Source organism: Embiotoca jacksoni, unplaced genomic scaffold, assembly GCF_022577435.1.
Source record: "Embiotoca jacksoni isolate LCO1_2020_lvr unplaced genomic scaffold, fEmbJac1.0.p SCAF_18, whole genome shotgun sequence".
Lineage (NCBI taxonomy): Eukaryota > Metazoa > Chordata > Actinopteri > Embiotocidae > Embiotoca > Embiotoca jacksoni.
In genome coordinates, this window is record NW_027185318.1 from 7,492,944 (window position 1) to 7,514,080 (window position 21,137).

The 21,137-nt window shown below is 44.3% G+C and overlaps 1 protein-coding gene across 1 annotated transcript in view; it reads right to left on the minus strand.

Annotated features, from left to right (window-relative positions):
• Positions 1-497: 497 nt before the first annotated feature.
• Positions 498-21,137, minus strand: part of spred1 (sprouty related EVH1 domain containing 1) — a 33,533-nt gene continuing 12,893 nt past the window's right edge. The window contains exons 2-6 of the mRNA XM_069152484.1: positions 20,564-20,822; positions 15,315-15,483; positions 11,559-11,605; positions 6,128-6,283; positions 498-5,975 (exon numbers count right to left, since the gene is read on the minus strand). Of these exons, the coding sequence (XP_069008585.1) occupies positions 5,289-5,975; positions 6,128-6,283; positions 11,559-11,605; positions 15,315-15,483; positions 20,564-20,822 (1,318 nt within the window). The 3' untranslated portion in view covers positions 498-5,288. The remainder of the gene's footprint in view (positions 5,976-6,127; positions 6,284-11,558; positions 11,606-15,314; positions 15,484-20,563; positions 20,823-21,137) is intronic.

The window sequence follows — 21,137 nt, forward strand, 5'->3', positions numbered from 1 at the left end:
AGTTATTACTTTTGTGTTGATCAATTTATCAATCAATATATATAAATATTTTATATAAATATATTTTAAAAAATATATATATAAAATATATAAATATTTTATATAAATATATTTAAAAAAAAAAATATATATATATATATATATTTTTTTTTTAAAGGAGCCTGTTAAAAAACAGCAGTTTCATCAATCTGTTCGCCTTGTGGTCACATTTACAGACAATTTACATCTTTATTGTTAAAATCTGATTAAAGCTGTAATGGGATTACACGTATACTGGTCTGAATAAAATGCAGATGTTTGGACTTCACAACTGATAGCTCCACTTTAAATACATTTATGAATGAGAAAGTAGGTCACTTAAATCCTCTCTTAATCACCTCAGAGCCTCTTGGTTTGGGCCTCACTTGTACCTCCGTAGGTCGAGCCGTTATTTCCAGTGTCAACTGCACCTGTGGACAACAATCAGCTCAAAGAAACACAATGAAGACTACGCCACAAAAGATTAAAACTCACCATTTTATTATGATAATGTTATTTGATATGTCAAATTACAAGTGTATGATGTAACATAAAAACAGTTACAAACATATGTATGCATATTTACATTATATATTTATGAAAAGTAACGAGCTACATCTGTATAAAGAAAATACAACTATGACATGAGTTATTGGTACTATAAATTTTACATCAGATACTTGGTATTCTCGAACTTTGATAAGAAATACCTAGACGTGTAGAAACCAATAAAACCAGAACGAGAGATGTTAAACTTCGTAAGATGGAAACTAGGATGGACGTGAGGCACTTTTTTGAGGTTGTCAGGATGTGAAAGCCGATGGCACGAAGAAACGTAAAGAAAAAAAAAGATGCAAAAGAAAAGAAATATGCACAGAGAGAGAGAGAGAGTGAAAGAAAACAGGCAGTGTTTACAGAATAGTTAAGAGTAGTACCATTTATACTGCAAGTTTCAAAACACAAATGTCTTCCACTATTTAGAACTAATCACGTAAATGTTACATCAAGCGCTGTAAGATGAAAAAAAGCTTACATATAGTATCATCAGTGCACCAAAGCATCGGAGAATTGAAACATAACCACTCAACTGCTGTGAAAAGTAACCTTTTAAAAAAAAAAAAAAAAAAAAAAAAAAAAACAATACACTGAAGAGAAACAGGTTTATATAGCTTTTTTCTTCTTTTTTTTTTCTTTTCTTTTTTAAATCTACACAATGTCAAGAATGTACACTTGTATGCATTCCCAAAGATATGCACAATTTTGCAAGATTGAAAGAGGATAAAAGACTAGCAGCAAAGTGGTTAAAACTGAAGTCTTATATAATGCAGGTCAAAAAAAAAATATATATATATTAAAGCGGACAGACACATGTTGCATATATAATACAGTACATGACAGGAAGTTGCACTGTGCTGGTTAATGCAGAATGAGAAGTGTTATTTCAGCATTCTCTACACTTTGTATAAATGCACGTCCTACATTTTGCTTCTCAGCCAGCAAGTTTTAATCAGGTTCATCAAACCTTGGTTCAGCTTGCAATAATGCAGGGCGATCCGATTCCAGATGGGAGAATATGACAACCAACCAAACATTTGGTTACACACCAACCCCGCACGCACGCACACTGCACATACAGTACACACACGTGGGCACACGGGAACGCACTCGCGCACCCACCTACACACACACCTACACACACACACGCACACGCACGCACACGCACACACATAAGTGTCCACTTCATCACAACAGAGCAATCAAACATTTAAAAACTGACCGTCGTTGTTATATGCTGTTGGAGAATTAGGATTTAACAGTCGTTCATAGCTGATTTTTCTCTGTCAACACAATAAAATTAGTGATTGTATCTAGCAGCTTTATATGTATGTATATATATATATTTATATATTTATATATCAAACTTTAGAAACGAGTGGACTGCCACTACTGTACCGTGTTAGCACTATCCTTCCTTCTACCGTACAAAACTAGAGAGAAACTCTATTAGAAGCTCAATAGTCGTTCTCCATCACAAACGCCCTCTACTTTTCAATGTGAAATAATACTAAAAGGTGACCTATGTACAAAATGCTGTCATTTGAAGCTACAGTATATGCTGACAGCAACGATAAATACAGCTCTATCTTTAAAATTTCAAAGACAAAACAAAACAAAACAAAAACAAAAACAAAAAACTGGGATTATTATCAGTACTTAAATATAGTATTACGTATTTACAGGTGTTTGGAGTTTGGTACCGGGGGGGGGGGGTTGGTCGTCTACCTAGCGTTAAAGTGTCCTGTCCCGTCACTGACTCAGTCTGCAGAGAGGTCAATGTGTTTTTTTCCCACGTTAGAAAGTTTGCATAGAAAGTAAAGGGAGCGTCGGCCACGGTGGAATTGGGAAAAGAAGCGTTTCTCCGCGTCGAGATCGAGACGTCACCCACGCCGGGTTGTTGAAACTGGGAGCGACAAGAGGTGAGGGAAGACGCGTATCCGTTAGGGACGCGGCATTCGGATGTTGTACCAAATCCGGCGTGTTCCAACTAATTCGGAACAAGTCAACGCCGTAGTGAGGGAGCGTCCCCGTTACTGGAGAAACCCTGAACTCGTATTCCCGGAGGGACTTCCGTTCCGATCCGAGTGTTGTTCGCGATCATTTAAAAATCAGCAATTTTCTGCTCTTCTGGGTGGGAGATGTGGTCCGAACACGGGGTGACGCTAACAAACAGTCTTCCTCGAACCCCGTTTCCCAAAGGACTTTAAAAGGAGCCGTTTGACTTTTTTTTTTTTTTTTTGGGGGAGGGGGGGGGAGAAATAAGCTTATTTACCAACAGTTAGATGGGAAGATTGACGCCGCTCTTATACCCATTTGTTAAATATGAAGCTGCAGCCGGCAGCGTTCCAGCTTAGTTTATCACAAAGACCGGAAACAGAAGGAAACGGTGAACCTGGCTCTGTTCAAAGGTGATAAAAATCCACCTGGCAGCGCCTCCGCAGCTCGCTAATTGACATGTTACAGCTTGTTTGTTCAATCATGTGTAAAAATGACAGCTTTTACAGGAGGTGAGATTTTTGCCGACTCCTCACGGCGACAAGAAGTCACTGCAAACATCCAAGAAATAGTCCCACACACAACCGTCTGCAATACTATTAAGTGTGTTTTTTTTTGTTTGTTTTTTTATTAATGGATAGCTATAACATGTTAGTTAATGAGCGTTTGAGCTATCAGTGGCTGGATTTGTTTGCGTTTGCGCAGAGCCAAGCCGGCTGCTTCCCCCTGCTTTCAGTTTTCACATCATTCGCGAGAGCGGCTTCAATTTTCTTCACCTGACTCGGCTGGGAAGCCAAATTTTCATTTCTTTGTGCACTTTGAAGCCGATACGCAAAAGATTCTCTGAGAAACAGGAAGCTGGTCAGTGCTGTTATGAGTCAAAGCCTTAATCACAAAGTCAGTGGCAACGTTACATGAAGACCTATGCACACACAAAATCCCCCACACACACACACACACACACACGCGCGCGCACACACACACACACACACACACACAATCAAGCAAACACACACACACACACACACATCTGTATGTTTTTAAGAGCTAAGACACTCATCATTCATTCAGGGCCTGTTAAATGACAACACATGGAAGGAGTGGACTGACTTTTGAGGAACAATGTAGTACTACATTTACACATCAAATGCAGGGAGGATAAAGAAAACAAAAAGAAACAGATTCATGGGACAAACATGGAAATTTAGAGAGGGTGTGCTGCAACCAAAGCTCGGAGAGCAGTGCTTTAAGGAGGGGGTTCCCCCCTCCCCCTAAAAATAAATTGGATGTTAAATGAGTTCAAATTTATGGACAGACTAATCCTGGAATCTGAGGGTTCGTCAATCAAAGCATAGCCTAATTTAAGTGCCTCATAATCTAATCAAGGAGCACTGGAACCCCTTACCTCACCAAAACAAAACTTGCTGGTTGAGCAACATTTCAACCTTTGAGTCAAAACTAATAATATAAAAAAAAATTCAAATGAAAAAAAAAAAAAAATGAGCAGGAAAACAACAAATGAAGAAACAAAAACACCAATTTCACTACAGCAGTAAATAACTGGACTAAAAGTGAGATTCACTGAAGTAAATTAAACTGTCATGTGTTGGTTTCAATTTAAATGATTCAAGAGGTTCTAGTCGGCTATTTTCTCGAGGTGGGGAAACTATTTGAGGGGACACGGTAAAGTTGAGAACATTTGTTTTCCCTTCTAATCGTGGAATCGATCCCTTTATTTTGGAATGCAATCAAATGGTCTAAACCACCTCAAGAAGGCAAGTTAATGTCAAAAGCTTTGTCGAGGTGTACTTTGAAAAAACAAATTTGATTTTTTTTTTTTTCTTTTTTTCTTCTTTTTAAACATTCGCCGGGTAGGAAAACAGGGAAACCAATTGGCCGTACATCCACCACAGCAACATCTCTCAAATGTTAAAATTACACTAAACATGGTGGTTAACGTACCACGAGAACTTGAGAGGGTTACCTTAACTCAAGGGAGGGAGGGGGGGGGGGAAATACCATTTCTAGTGCACTTTTCTCTGTCTAGTAATTACATTGTCAGCAAATGCTTAAGCCATGAAGGAAAGGCCACTGTTACCCAACTGTAAATTCACAAAAAAAAAAAAAAAAAAAGCAAGAACATATCCCTTTTAGCATACTCAAACAGCAAGTACTTTTTTTTTTTTTTTCTCAACGCAGAATAGTTTTCTTTTTTTTAGTCATGAAGTTGTCGCTCTCTGTACAAAAGACAATTTTCCTTCATAAAGTTACACATGACTTGTACGAGAGTTCGGATATTTGTGGCCTGGCTTTGTCAATGTACCAGTGTGAATGTGAGAGAGATGTGTGAGCGTGTCTGTGTGTACAGGTGTGTGTGTGTGTGTGTGTGTGTGTGTGTGTGTGTAGTAACATCTCCAAGTCTATTAGTCGCGACGTCTCCTCCGTCTCTTCCCCTCAGATTAAGCTCCTGAACGTAGCATGATGCTCAGAGCCCCCCTCCCCCTCCCCCGGAAAGCATATGGTTTGTCCTCCACTGCTGCTTGTCGGCGACAAACACAAACTGAAATCTCCAAAAGCCCTCAGAGCTGGGGATCAACAACACATCGCCCCCGTTCTGAGAGGGGAATGAAAAAAAGGATGCCGGCTTTTTAATTTTCCGCTTTTATTCACTTCCTTTGTTAGCTAGCTTTCAGGGTGTCCCAGAGTCCGGCGCCGAGTCACCCCGCGGCCTTGTGCTTGCCCCCGCAGCAGCGGCAGGCCTCGCCACAGTGGTGGCAGGCGCGCAGAGGCAGGTAGCAGCACATGCAGGGCGCGATGAACGAGAGCGCCACCAGGGCCAGCCAGCGCAGACAGAACTGCTCGTCGGACGTGTCGCACGAGCAGGGGTCCGAGAAGTCCCCCTCCGAGTCGGACATGCAGTGGTACAGCATGCTCTCGGCGCACAGCATGCAGCTGACTTTGTAGATGCACTGCTTGATGGGGTCGGGGGCGTCTTGGCACTGCCCCCGCCAGTTGTCTTCGTGGTTGAACATTTCCCGACAGTAGATGCAGCGCGAGCGCTCGCCGTCCTCCCGCCGCCGCCGGCCCCTCTTGGACTTCTGCAGGGGCGACGGCTGGGTCTTGATGGCCGTGTCCTTGCCCAGGCCCAGACCCATACCTGCTCCGAGGCCCATGCCGGGGCCGGAGTGCGAGTCCATGCCGGGGCCGTCGGGGAAGAGGTACTCGCACTTCTTACTGTCCAGTTTGTGAAAGGTGGAGGGGAAGTCCAGGTCCTCGCGGTCGGCCTCTGGTTTCCACATGACAGGGTGGCGGTAGTCCTCGTAGCCTCGGATGAGTACGTCTTTGCGTGGGTTGATGCGAACAATCTCCTCTTCGTCCATGCGAAAGCTGACGCGGCGAGTCGACTTTTAAGGGGAACGTTAAAAGAAGAAGAAGAAAAAAGAGAAAATTAGTCGGACTCGACATAAAAATGAAACTAGAATGAAATCTCGCGACGTAAACGCAGATAAAGTGTATTAATCCAAGTGTGCTTGGTTTGTGTGGAGAAGAGGCAGACCTGCGGAGGCAGGTAGCGGCGGTTGCTGCAGGGGAACTCGTCGAAGGGCTGCGCGCGGACGTAGCAGCCCCTGAACGGCTCGATGGAGACAACATTGTTCAGAGGAGAGAAGGGCTCTTTCATCGGGGTACAGAGGGAAGGAGGCTCGTCACACACCTGGAGGCACACAGAGTCGGGTAAGTATGCAAAAATAGTTCGCCTGATGTTGGAAGGAAACACAAATGCATCTTCGCTTTTCCTTCTTACGTGAAAAAGGCAGAGATCCTGAGAACACGCAGCGCCGGAGAGGGTAAAATGACAGACAAAAGTAACGGATTTAAATCCTGACGATGCTGATGTACTTTTAGGATTCTTGATAAGCAGTAAAAGCACCAGTCTGGGCTCCGATTATACGTGGTTTTTGGTGTTTTTTTTGGTCAATTTGTATATCAAAAAAGATAAAAGTGAAAAAGCCCGAAATATTTGTCAATCTCACGTTCTACATTATTATTTCGCTGTCAAAAACCCGAACGTCTGATCAATTCAGTTTTCATGACCACAACAGCTTTGACTGTGTAGGCTCTGTGTGTGTGTGTGTGTGTGTGTGTGTGTGTGTGTGTGTGTGTGTGTGCGTGTTCCACTTTAACCACCAGGGGGCATCCTGCCCCCACGCCTGGCCAGATAACTGTGCTGTGTGGTGATGACTCAAGGCCCTTCTGTTAAGAACGAGTTGCCTTGCATGTGTTCCCACAAACATTTGAACTGATGCAAAATCTACAAACACGAGCCTTAAAAAAAAAAAAAAAAAAAAAAAAAAAAAGGGCTCTTGATAAATGTGAAGAAGAGACATTTTGGAGAGCGTACACGGCAAAGTGAACACGGGGCGAACATTCGCCTTCCACCTCGTGCCAAATAATCTCATAATTACAAGAGGAAAGCTCACTGTTGAGATCAATCAGGACGAAAAGGCTATAAATAACATCTTGTGAATGCTACAGATGGCATCAAATATAGCAAAAATATTTCTACACATCTACAGAAATCAAACAAATAAGACACTCGAATAGAAATACTTCAGTATTCGTGTCAACGAAACCAAAAGCGATGGCGATTTCATGATTCATGCATGCAGAGGTGATGAGAGATGGGGGAGGATAGTCGGTTATTGCATCAAGAGCCTCATGATATTTTGTGCACCGTTATTTCAGTGCAACAATCTTCCCAACTTTCAGCTTGTTCATGTGCCGAACATGACATCATACGTGCGAGCTGCATGAAAAGAGGCAGAATTTTTTTGGGGGGGGAAGGGGAAACATTTCAAATTCAAAGAGGTGCCTGTTTCTAAACAGTCACTTGATGTCTGAAAATGATCCAAATAAACTGAAGGTCATCTCATCTCTTCATGTCCCACTCAAAAAAAAAAAAAACATGGACGAACACATGGCGAGGTGTCTTCGCACGAGTTCGATCCGACCGCGTTCGAGCCTCGAACACAACCGGCTCGCTGTCCCTCTTTTCCCACACACATCCCGACCTCATCAAGGCAGGGTTAGTCCTCCTCTCTTCTCCTTCTCCCACCCTCTCCCTCTATCTTCTCTGCCGTGTGGAGGAGGCTGCTGGCTCTGGTTAGTCAGTGCCGTGTGTAAAGTAGCCCACGCCAGTGCTTTAACGCACAGCGGAAATCTGGTTTGCTCCCAGCTGCTGCTACAGTAATTACTGTCCTGTGGTTGCTAAGAGATGCTTCCTTTGACTTCTTTTTTCTTTTTCTCCTTCTCTTTTTCTTCTTTTTTCCCCTCTCTCTCCTCCACTTGCCTTCACCCCCCCCCCCCCCACTCCCACCCCACCCCCCCAGACTGCTAGCACATGGTGTGTGTGTGTGTGTGTGTGTGTGTGTGTGTGTGTGTGTGTGTGTGTGTGTGCGCGTGCGCGCGCGAGCGACTTTGCTTCTACTTTGCCTCCAAACATACCGAGTGGTGTAACACACATCCACACCAGCGTCTGCAGGGGAATGTGAGGGAATAGGAGACAGTGGAGGGAGAGCGAAGAGAAAGAACAGAACAGGAAAAAATGAGATCGTGTTGTACACATGTGCGTGTGTGTGTGTGTGTGTGTGTGTGTGTGTGTGTGTGTGTGTGTGTGTGTGTGTGTGTGTGTGTGTTAGAGAGAGCGAGAGGCCAAAGAGTCTGCCCAGGGAATGTCATAAACCAGCTCCAGCTGGAGAAATGCAGCACAGAACTTAAAAAGCCAGATGACAGCTGTGTGTGTATGTGAGAGAAAGAGAGAAAGGAGCGCGGGGTGGAGAGGTGGGGGGCCAAATGGGAAACAGACTTGGGCTTCCTTTTAAAGCGCTTGCCTAAGCCCCGCCATTCAAAGGCATGCGTGGGGGCCAATCTGGAGCTGATCTGACCCTAGAGATGTGGCTGGGTGAGGGAGGAGAGGGAGAGGGAGAGGAGAGGGAAGAGAGGGGGCGGGTGGGGGGGAGGGGGGAGCCAGGGGCAACCTGGCTCCACACCAACATCAGGGATCCGTGCACTTCCGCCCTCAAAGGCACAGGGGGGTTCAGGACAGGGGAAGGCTGGGGTCGGCCCACATGCTGAAAAGGCCTCTCCGGACGTATTGGAGCTCCCTGCATCGGAGAGAATGCTGGAGAAGAAGATATGACGCGCATGTTCGGACGCCTCAACGTAAACACTTAAGGGTTTATGTCTGTAGCATGCTTATCTTCAAACAAAGAAGCACAGCCAAGTTGTAGGCATCTCCTCATCTATCCCTTAAAGGAGCGAGTTAATGAGCGCTATTTCCCAAAAGGTCAAACTTGTTTAAACGACTCTTCTTCTGAGCTTCAAGATACTTTAAAGGGAAGTATGAAGCCACAGCAAACCAGCTTCTGCTCTACGAGGGAGGCTGTAAAAGTCATCTGACCAACAAAACCTGTGGACAAAACTGATAAGAGGAAACTTCCTGCCAGTACTAAATTAGAAACGGATGTTTTCCTGTGGCATTGAAAAAAACACACACACACACACACACACACACATTTGACTTTGTACTAGCGGAAGGAGTGTGATGGTACGGCATAATTCCTGGCAGCGGGTCATCGCAGCTGAGTGGGGTGTTGTGCAACCACTTTACTTTATGGGTTAAATATGTTGCATGTGCATAATGTGTGTTTGTGTGTGTGTGTGCGTGTGTGCGTGCGTGCGTGCGTGCGTGCGTGTGTGTGTGTGTGTGTGTGTTGTGAGTGAGAGGAAGAATGTGGTGAGCTGGTGAAGGGCATACATGTGGGTGCTCAGCCTCAGTGGGCAGGATGTGGGTGGAGATGACCGTCTTTAACGCATGTACATTCACATTCACATTCACACGCACACGCACACGCACCAGTCAAATCTTTATAACAATGCAAGGCTATCGTGAATTCCAGTAAGTTGTAATACCTGCAGATTTTTTTCAGATGTCCGAGTGTAATTCAGGAGTGAAACAAGGCTTGACGATGACCTTCTATACTGATGAGACACTGGTATCTGTTTTCTCGACAAGGTCACAGCCACTCCAGACGGATCTGCTGCTTCTACAGGGGCCAACTAATAACAAAAACTACAGGCCTGATCACAGTAATTTCTCTGTTTTTGTGTTTGTATCCAGTTGTGGGACCTTGCGATGGAGCATGAAGCCACGCAGCCTCGCTGTGTGCTGGTATCCGCTGCTTCTCTGGCTGCAGCACTTGCCTCTGGTTCACTTCTCTTTCTCTGTAGCCCAGGTCTCCGACCGCAACATTCGGATGCCAAATCACCATGGTGACACCCTCGGTGGCTCACTGAACCTTGTGAACACCCCCCCATCTCCCATCTACCCCTCTCTGACTGCACCCCCCCCTCCACACCTAACCCCCCCCCCCCCCCCCCCCCCCCTGCTGCCTAGCAACAGTGGTGCCACTGGATTTCCTGTATGTTCGGGCTGATTCCTTAAAGAGGAACTTCCCCACAGGAACAGGAACAGGACCGCAGCTCTCCCGTTCTCTGCGCTGCTCCTCTAGTGCGCATCACGCAGGGCGTCAGATACCAGGCAGGTCGGAGGTAACGACAAGCCAACGAACGCACAGCTAGGAGGTACTGTAGGATATCGAAAATAAGCCCATGAGGAGTTTGTTGAACTGGTGGGACCTTTTCAATAAACAGAGTCAGCAAAAACTAGAATCACAATGCAATGCAATACAACAGCCCCGCAACAAATAGTTGTTAATGCTATTATTTTAGTTTTAGTTTCATCTCTGGTACAGTTTAAGGTTGTACCATAAACTACAGTATAAAACTGACCGAAGTTTAATCCACACATCTCAGTGTCATCAGTATTTACTTGTTTTAGAAAAGTAGCATTTATTACAGGACTGTTGTGTTGGATTGCTTAACAGCGTGCAGCCTTTTCTCTATTTCTTGCCACTACAAGAACTGCCCTTCCTTCCACTAACATGTCTTTTCACCTACTATGCAATCAGAAGGGGAACAAGTGACTAACAAGTGACGAAACAAATTACCATGGGTGTGTGGGCTTGTACTATATACCTGCTGCACACACATGACAAGTCAAGAACATACCACACGTCAGGTGCCGAGCACTGTTGGAGTACATTATTGTACATATATACAATAGTCTGCAAAGGTTCGATGGAATCACCACCAGGGAGGTGTCAGTTGGTCCCGAATGTATTCTGCAGCATGAGACAATAACCCCAAACACACAGCCTGAGTAATATAGACCTATCTTCACAGAAAAGAAGTAGGTGTGCAACAGATGGCCTGCCCCCGCCACTGCCCTGATCTCAGCTTCATGGAGTCAGTCTGGGGTTACGTGCCCCAAACAGAATCAACTAAGACAGCTTTAATGCACAGAAGAACTATGGCAAGTTGTCCAAGATTAATGGAACAACCGACCTGCCAACTACCCTAAAAAACATGTGCAAGTGTGCTGCTGTAAAGGATGGTCCCAAGGCTTAACTCTTTAAGTATGTTTCTTCGGGGTTAAGGGACATCAAAATCACAAAGTGTTTGAATGTTAACAACCACCTCCTGAGGCGATATTATATCAACATCAATCCTAACAAGACTGACAGCTACCAAGTTAGAGTCATTGAGACAGCTACGCTTGCTCTATCACATTCGCTGGCTGGCGCCCAGCTTCACCTCAGGGTCTGGCTGGCACTGGTTAAACACCTGTAAATCTCCTGGAACAACTGTTAGAAAACAAAGGCAGGTGTCAGCACTTGGCTGGAACACACCAGGCCTCAAACACATGGCTCGGGTTCTAGCCATGACCTGCCTTCTATTTAAAAGTGACGGACAAAACTTCACTCCTCAAAGTGAGCAAGACAAACAGGCCCTGGTATGCACGCACAGAACACACATTTTCTTCATGCTAAATGTGTTGTCCAGAAAGTCTCAGCTTTGATCTCACTCACCGGTATTCCGTCCTCAGGAATATCCCCTTCCCCAAACGGCCGACAGCCTGGAAGAGAGGAAGAACAAAAAAAGAAAACGATTAGAGGACTGACTTGCTCATTTTCTCTACTTTTACTTCTGTACATTACACCCCTGAGTAATAGCACATTCAGTTTGCACTCTTCTAGTGTCTGAGATAGCTAAACGTGATTGACAAAAGCATGGACAGGCTTGTTTTAGGAACTGAACCACTAGAGGTCGAAAAATCGTGGAAAGAAATCTTGTGACTGAATCTGACAGTCATCCAATTCCTTGTACATGTAAGCAGCTAAAATATATTTATTCAAAATCTGAGCTTCTTTTCTTAGAACGTGTGTTTTCTATATTTTTCAAAACTATTTCACGGTTGTTAAGCATGCTAAGCATGTTTTGAGATTACAACGCTGATTCTTGTCAGGAAAGAGTAGGTCAAGACTTCTGCTTTCCTCAGCCTGTCGCCTAATGGGGAAATGAAAGCTGCTTTGTGTTAGTGGGGCACACAGAAGTTAATGAAATATGCATGCCAAGAATAATGTAACCCCGACCTCGTCTAAAATGCCATGTGCCATTTCCGCATTGAAAACACCTCGCCTGCTGATGCTGAAGACGGAGCTTATGTTTCAGGTATCGGGCTGACCATGTCACAGCTTTTCATTACCATGCAGAATAAAACTGCTTCTGTGGATGGTGGAAGAAAGAAGGACTAATATTAATGTGTAACGGTTTACTCCTAATAAAGCAAGGTGAACATTTTCACAATCACAAGCCTACTGCATTAGAGATTTTATCGGAGGAAATATTATACTTTTGCTGTCCGAAATGAAACAGCTACCCGGAGATAGTTATACTGTATTAGATATTTTTTATTATTTTATAGTAAATTTCCCAGTGAAGTTTACTGTATCAGTGCACTGATGTCATTGTGGACAATAAACTGTGAAATATCCCGCCTCCATTACATATCTTTGCCACAAGTGTCAAAAGTGTAGCATAACCAGATTTAAGGGATCATTGCAAAAAATGTGTGGTTATATACACAGTATATGTAAGAAGAATATTGGCTGATATAATGATATTTTTTTACTCCTCAGTATCAGCTGTTTAAATAAATTTAAATATGATTATCACTTCACAGGTACATGTCTTCAGATTAATATCGTAGTTTAAGACAGCTTGACTTAACACACAGCATCACAACACCGCAGATAAAAGTAGCAGCAGCAGCAGCACAGTCATGATAAAAGAAAACTGTTAAAGAAAATTCACAGAAGAGAAAATGGTTGGGGCAACGTCGCAGAAGGCAGGGATAAAACTATTTCCATTGGGATAAGGGGGGAAACTGTTTGTACCTGGGGCATCAAGAGGTTCTTTTTAAACTTTGCTTCATTTAATTAGGATCACTGAGGCCTCATTTAAAGCGCCGAGGCGTCAGTCCTCCTGTCTGCATTCACAGAGAGAGAATACAGCAATACATGGTAATGCCGTCTCTGTCACGGCGAGGACAGCAGAATTCACCGGGCTTGAGTTAGACACACTCTGTCAATCAGTCTGTCTGTCTCTGAATCACATGGAGAAAAGTGTTTGTGTTTGTTTGTTTGTTTGTGTGTGTGTGTGCACGTGCGTGCGCATTTCTCCACAACTGAGAGAAAGAGGCCTCCTGCAGCACGACTCTGGCAGTGCTGGGCCGCGAAGCTGCCTGAGCCATGTGCCTGGCGTTGCCATGGCAACAGAGGACTGCAAGACTGATACACACACGTGCGCACGCACACACACACACACACACACACAGGCAAAAAAAAAAAAAACATATTCTCTCTTGCTGCCTCTTCTCTCCCCACACACACATTCACGCAGCAGTCCAGCAGCAGAACGATGCAACAGGAATACAGAAGAACCCGCCTGCCTGTGCTGAGGAGAGGCATTACACAACACTGGCAGAATACACAAGATGCCAGGAGAGAGAGGAGAACAGAGGGAGGAGAGGACAGCAGGGGAGGGAGAGAGAGAGAGAGAGAGAGAAAGGTGCAGGCACCAGGGAGTCGAATGCCACCGTCACCTGCTGTAGCTGACATTCACAGGAAAGAGTTGAAGCATTCACTGGCACACAGAAACTTTACAGTCAGCGAGTGAGGTGAATGAAATGTGCATCATCACACTGCCCTGCTACTAAAGATGTTCAACCTTCTTTGCCAAACATCCTGTTAACAAGGGCAGCAACTGCCTATCCTCATCAGTAATAATTATATTGACGATTATTTTCGTGAATGGTCCATAACGTTTTAGGAATTGTGGTAAATGGCCAGAACAGCTCCCCAGACGAAGCTTGTTTTGTCTCTGTGACAAAATAAAACATTTTATAATAAATAGTCTGCCATCATACAAGAAACTGGAAGCAGTGAAAAGTCGATATCAAAACAACAGCTGGTTCATTTTCTGTCGATTAATACGTTAAATTGATTGAAAACAGCCCAAGCCATCTTCCTCGGATACCAACCAATCTGCCCAGAAGAATGACCTTAATTATGGCATTGCTGTATAGTGTTATGTTTATACTAATCTATTACTCTTTGTTCTCTTTGGTTGATGCTAAATTCATAAGAAAAATCAAAGCCAGCCCCGCAGTTGCTGTGTGATTACCTTTTACCCAGACACTGTGTGGACTTGTGCCCAGGAAGTTAAAATCTCAGATAAACGCTTGTGGGCGAGAAGCGACTGATGCCCAGCAGTGATAAGCCTTTACGATATGTTCTGCTGTACCTCCTCTATGCTCCCCAGGGTTCCCAGGTCTAGAGAGTAAAGGAGATTATAGCTCCCCAGCCAGCCAGCCTCTTGCGTAACATGGGGCTGGGTGGCAGATTGCTGAGTTGGCGATTCTCTTGCTAATTGGATGACTTCGCAACCTCTGGCACTGTACAGGAAAATAATGCTTATCAGGACCCAAAGCTGCCAACTCGACTAAGAGACCCAACTCCACACAAGGGCAATATCTAGTTTAGCTTTAAAAAAAAAAAACAACAACAACAACAAAAAAACGTATAAATGCTACACTGTACACCGCAAGACCAAACCCTGCATCTTTTTAGACTAGTCTAGCCAGTCCTCAAACCTACTTGCGGAGACTGAAAAGCACAAAAGCCCATCCTAGTCAAGTTTCTTCTGACTAAAGCTCAGGTTGCCACCCATTTTACGAGTTTGTCCTCTTGCCCCCCCTCTCTTTCCCGCCGTCCTATATCTCCCACTGTCTGTTGCACTGCCAGTCTCTACAGGAAGTGGCAAGCTTATCTGGGCAGCTGGGAGTGATAAGATAACACAGGAGGGGTCACGCTTGGGTGAGTAAGCAGGTAGGAGGAGTCATCAGCCCTAATCAACGCAACGCATCTCTCCTCGAACAGATGCTAGGTCAGCCATTACAAGCCAAAGATAAACAAGCAGGAACACAGGCGGTTGATGCCCACCAACAGAACGCACGCCGCGTTCATACACATACGCCCATATTATTTTACATGCACTGAATGGCTGCCAATGCAGTTCAAATCTGATGTTTTGTTGATAGGGTGAGAGGGTTGACAAAAAGAATTCTGTGGGCTGCTGTGATAATAATAGCCGATGCTGGTTGATTGACTTTTAAGTTAAGGTACATTCTGCTGACGTGCTACTGACTTTGTTATCTGGTTTAACCTGCTCTAAACTCCAAAAACACATGCATGTTGACACGATGGCAACACTCAAACACACACCTTGGTTGATGTCCTCAATAGCCCGGCGTATGCCCCGGTCAAAGGCACGGGCGTCAGCGGGGCTCTGGAAGGTCAGTCCGAACTTCTTGTCATTGATCCTCCAGTGGTGGAAGATAGGGTTGACCTTGTTGTATATCAGGTCTTTCTGCAGAACGCACTCCAGTACCACCTGACAACACACACACATTCAATTTGAAAGTGAAACAAGACATATTCGCACTTCGTGATATTAGTATACAGCCTAGATGCACTATGAACCGTGTTGTTTAGTGGTTTGAGGATGAAACTTACTTGGGAACACACACAGAAATCCTTCATCTAACTCCCTAAGCCGTTTTAACGTGTCACATTCAATCATTCCAACACAACATGAGTAAGGCAAAGAGAAAGAGAGCTCGAGAGTTTCTAAAATAGAAAAAGGTTAAAAAAAAAAAAAATTCACCCTAAACCCAATAATTTCACGTACTTTTTGGGATAATTTGTAAAACACATTCTAAATAGTGGGATTTTCATTCCAGATGATGTTAAAGTTGAAGAGCGGTGGTGGCAGCAGGGTGGGGGTGTGTGGAGGTGTTTCGGAGCCAGGAAGCCCCAGTGTATGGCAGAGAGAGGCTGGTGTTTCCAAAGCCTATTATTAATCAGGGCTACTGGGCCGCCTCCCGGCCTTCCTCTAGGCAGATTAAATGAAATGAGAGACGGCCATTACAGTCTTTGAGGTTTTCACTGACGTGCACGAGAGGCGGCTTAATGGGGTGTGAATGTGTGAGCGTGCGCTGGGTGATCCGCGTGAGAGAATGCGTGAGCGCGGGAGCCGGTGTAGATGAAAAGCTCAATGACCCGAGCGCTACACTGTGCATCCTCGCAGCGCCAAAAAAAAAAAAAGCCTTGTCGAAAGATCACGGTCACAAACCAATACTCGATTGGCTGAAAGCAGATGGCACCGTTCCTCCTGGATCGGGACAACAGTCAGCATGTACTCTTAAGAGGCTGATACGTGGCAGCTGAAGAAGAGGTTGACGATATGCGATATGTGTGTGTCAGAGGAGGGAGTGCGCAGGTCTACATTTCATTCTGTTGCGAATTTGCTTTGTACACTCGGTGCAAGTGTGCCGCAACATAACTCACAGTATCTGTCCGCATGTCGCTATCACATGCCTCCAACAAGCAAAGGAGGGGCAAGGGTTAAGCCTGTGTGTTTACCCAGAGCCAGTGGATGAGGGGAGGGAAGAAGAGAAGAGGGATGGATGTGAGAGGATGGGGTGGCGAGGAGGGAGGGAGGGAGGAGGGAGGGAGGAGGGGTCCACTGTGCCTCTGGGGGTGATTGTGGAGGCGAGACTGAATGGAGCCGGAGCAGGTAAGGTGAGCGCTCGGCGAGGCCGACAGAGGAGGAAGTATCACAGTTGCATGGAAGGATGATATTTAACACCACATTCCACAATGTGCTCAGAGAAAAGAGAGGAGGAGGAGGAGGAGCCAGTCTGACAGAGAAAAATAAAAAAATAAAAAAATTTAAAAAAGAGACAGAAAGGGAACAGAGGCAGGAGATGTTAAAGAAGGAGAGGGACAAAGACAGACAGAGGTGTGACATGCAGAGAGCACAGAAGGCAGATGGAGGCTATGTTTACATGCAACACAAGAAACCAGATGAAAGAAAGAAGACTACAATCTATAAGCGGGGCCTTTGTTAAAAGAATTGTAATTACAACTTGGTAGTTATTTCAAGACTTCAATAAAAATGCACGGAACAAAAGGATGTATTATTATCTGAACTGCCTTGGAATACAACTGCATTTGTTTTGTAGTTACAAGAAATCTTCAAAAATGCATTAGCGTTCATATTTAAGTACTAAGGTTTGAAGGTTAAGTAGGAGGTATTGATTGAAATTGATACACATTTTTACCCTTCAACCATATTTTGCTTGCAAAGATGATTCAAAGCAACGAAATGACAAGGTTAACAGTGGAAACAAAATGTATCGAATAGGCCTTTTCCCCAAGGCAAAGCTATTTAGAGTAAGACTGGACGACACCACATCCACAGCTGTATCAATCAGAGGGAGTCGCAGACCTCGAATGACAGGAAGCGAGGTGGAGTGGCAGAGAGCTTAGCCAGAGATTTGTCATAATCCGAGAGCCAGTATGGTAAGTAATCACCAACCAATTAGATCTGTAGTTTTAAGAGAGTCAGAGAATCAGAGTGTGAGAGAGAGCGAGAGAGAGCGAGCGAGAGAGAGAGAGAGAGAGAGAGAGAGAGAGAGAGAGAGAGAGAGAGAGAGAGAGAGAGAGGGAGGGGGCAAGAAGGAAAGTGATTGGTAGCTATATGGAGAGCCAGCTGAGTCATCACCAGTACACTCTGTGCCGCATCACTGCGCTTATAGACAGATCCCCTCCACCTCTCTTCTTCCGTCTCCCATCTTTCTGGCTCCACCTCCATTTCCTGCTCTTTGACTACACACTACTCTTTCCCTAATTCCTCTCATATCTTATGCGACCGCAATCGGCGAATTTCTACCAGACAAAATTGTGTCTTTTGGATTTCAGAGCAGCTGCATCTCTGATTGGTTTTCCTCTCTCACTCAGGATCCTGTCAGGGATGGGAGATGTCATTGTTTTTTTGGTTTTTTTTTCCCTTTTCTGTCCATTTCTGGCTGGATTAAAACACTGAAACACTGAAAAGACAAATAATATACATCTAAAAAAAACAGCAGAGTAGTTTCCTTTTTTGTGTTTTAGACCTAACTCAAACCAAACAGCCTTTCAAACGTTCAAGGAGCTCTTCCCAAGGCCTCTTTTCAGCTTTCAACATCATTCATACAACATAATTATAGTCTTTCATTTACCTCTGAAATCCAAACACTGACGCTGCTGTTTTAAATGATACTTGGGTAACGAGTATTGATCTTGCCCTGTGTTTTTTCCTACTATAGCTAACATATTGTTATGTGGTTTTGTTTGTTGCTGTTGTTTTCTTGCAGTCATCACTCTGCCTCTTCCTCCGATGCCCTCAGACTGTCGGTAGCGCTGTGGTTAACGCCAACACCCTGGCACTGGGTGGCATCGCGACAGACCTACATATGGCTGGGTGTTTGTTGTGGTGACTGGGGACTCTGGTGGTGATAGGGGTGTTTTACCACATCCCAGAACAGTTGTATGAACCCTGTCTATGCCCTGTCTGAACAACAGCATTCCCGTCACGCCCTTTCCTTTGCCACACACATGCTCGGATAGCAACGCACAGAACACAAACAGGCCGTAAACACAAAACACACATAAAATGTGTTCGGTTGAAGGACATAAAAAGAAAAAAAAAAAAGGTCATTTAGGCGCCGTTGCTGTATGGAAGCCTTTTAATGTCGGATCGTCAGGAACCACCAGATTCTGCGCATCATGGTGGCCTCCTCTGTCTTCTGGCATGTGACAGACAGTCCTCTTTCTCACACAAATGGATTTCCACTCTCATTACCACAAACCCTGGATTATCCCAGTGCATCTACTGGATCTGGTTTACATCGACAGCATAGACTGAGTGTGTGACAAGAAGGTCATGAGCTTTACAGCAACTAATCCAAAAGCCACACTGATTAGAGTGTGACTTGATCTTTTGGAGCCTGATTGTTACTGTGATTGTGAAGAAGAAGGCTAAACTTCATAAGTTCATAGGTTCGTTAATTTTATGTATTCATTTTATGTTACGCAGGTTGCAAAGAAAGCGTGTTGTGAATAAGAAAGTATTTAATATGTCAGTGACACTGATTTATAAACCCTCTATATCCATACTTGCAGTGGAGGACAAAGTGCTGCCGATGAATGAAATATTATATCAAGTTCTATTTGTTCATTAGCCAATGATCATTAAAAGCAACACATCCGTCTTGTGTAGCTACATACACGGCTGCAGCCATATGGAAATACAGTAAATGTAAAGAGGTTTGGAAGAAAGACAGCAGAATTGTTGGAGTATGCTAATGGCCTAAATGATTTTGCAATAGAGCTGAAAATATTACCGGATTAATCAATTAGCTGATTGAAAAAAATAACATAACCGGCAGCCACTTTAATAATTAATTAATTATTTGAGTAATTTTTCCAAGTAAAATGTGAAACATTTGCTGGATCCTGCTTCTCAAATGTGAAATGGGTTTCTTTTCTTTGTCTTGCGAGATTATTAAATGTATTTCTTTGGTTGGAAAGAACATGTAATATGAATGTCGCTTTGGCTCTAGAAAACTATGTTGTGCATTAGTTTTATCTGATTGGAACATGAAAATAATCAGCATGTTAAACCTGCAGCGTGGAACGTTTGTCTCCCACTTCTGCCAGTGTGAGAAACTGCAAAAATCTTGTCGACAGGCGCTTCCATCACAGTCTTCGCCATCGCTACACCATCGCTACTTTGTGGCTGTAAAACGGTGGATAAATGAAATAAAAGGCGTCACGACCTCCACGAAATGACTCGATTCCGTGTTATAATTTGATCCATTCAGTTTGAGAACATTTTTGGCGAGTTTGCATTCATCCAGGCAGCACAGGAATGTTACACCAGACAACACATGTAAAAACCCTCTGAAATGCAGAAAGATTAATCCAGCGATCGTAAGTTTAATCAGCTCTGTGTGAACATTGGCATGTCTAAAAGCCTGTTTTCACCTTTACTATATTAACTATGGAGTGCTTCACATGCACACCCATTTAAGGTTGTTTTTTTTTCTAGTAATATCATCACCAGCGACATATTTTCCCTGACACATACAAGAAAAAGAAAATGCTTATTAAAAAAACGGTAGGCGAATACTTGTGTACACATGGAAAAGCGCAGTGAGTGTGAATTTCCAGCCCCTATTCTATCCTGCAGGTCCCTTCCATGCTCTCTGCATGTTTCCCACATCCCTCATCCCACATTCTCCTCTTTTGAGTAATCTGCCCTTCTCCCCGATGATGTCATTATGCATCACAGCATCACGCAGTTTGCTCCTATTTTCAGATACCTGCTCTATGGAGGAAAGCCAAACAAACACTTCCTGTGTGAGTGTGAGTGAGACAGAGAGAAGGGGTGCGGGCGGGTGCGGGGGGGTGGGGGGGGGGGGGGGGGGCTCGTGGTGATCTCATTCAAGAGAACACACCATTTCCGAGTTGTTTCACCTGCCTGTGCATTAGAGGAATTCACCCGTTTGTCACGTGCAGAGCACCAATTTGAAGGTATGCAGTGTAGCATAAAACAACACACACGTATGAGCTCGAGGTTTTCTTACCAATTTGTCTTTGAGCCTTTCGCCCTTGATGTGGAACTCCACTGCGGTGGGACTGGGTATGGGACTAGGACTGGGGCTACAGGGGCTGAGGTTGCTGCTGCTTCCTCCGCTGCCTCCACTGTGGGTGCTGCTGCTGTCCTCCGCCCGGCTGACCTTATAGACGGTGACACAGCTCAGGCCTCCGCCCCCCAGGGGAAGCCACCCACCACTGGAGTCATCCCGAGTCATGACCACTGCTCTCACACGCGCATAACTGTCACTGTGGAGGAAGATGGAGAGGGAGGAGGAGGAGGAGGAAGGAGTAAGAGGAGCAGGATAAAAGAAAAAAAAAAAAAAATTCTGTGAGTGAACATAATCCGCAGTAATCATATTCATAATCGTATTTCAAATTTTCTATGTTTTTTTTTATATAGCATATCACGTGCTACAAAAGCATCATCATACGGTTGAACCACAGCATAAACAAGTTGTAAAACAGTACATCTCGCGTAAATAAAATGGTTAGTAAATGTGAGGAACAGATTATTCAGAGATAAGCTCAAGTAAGGAGATGGGTCTTAAGGGTTTGTATCAC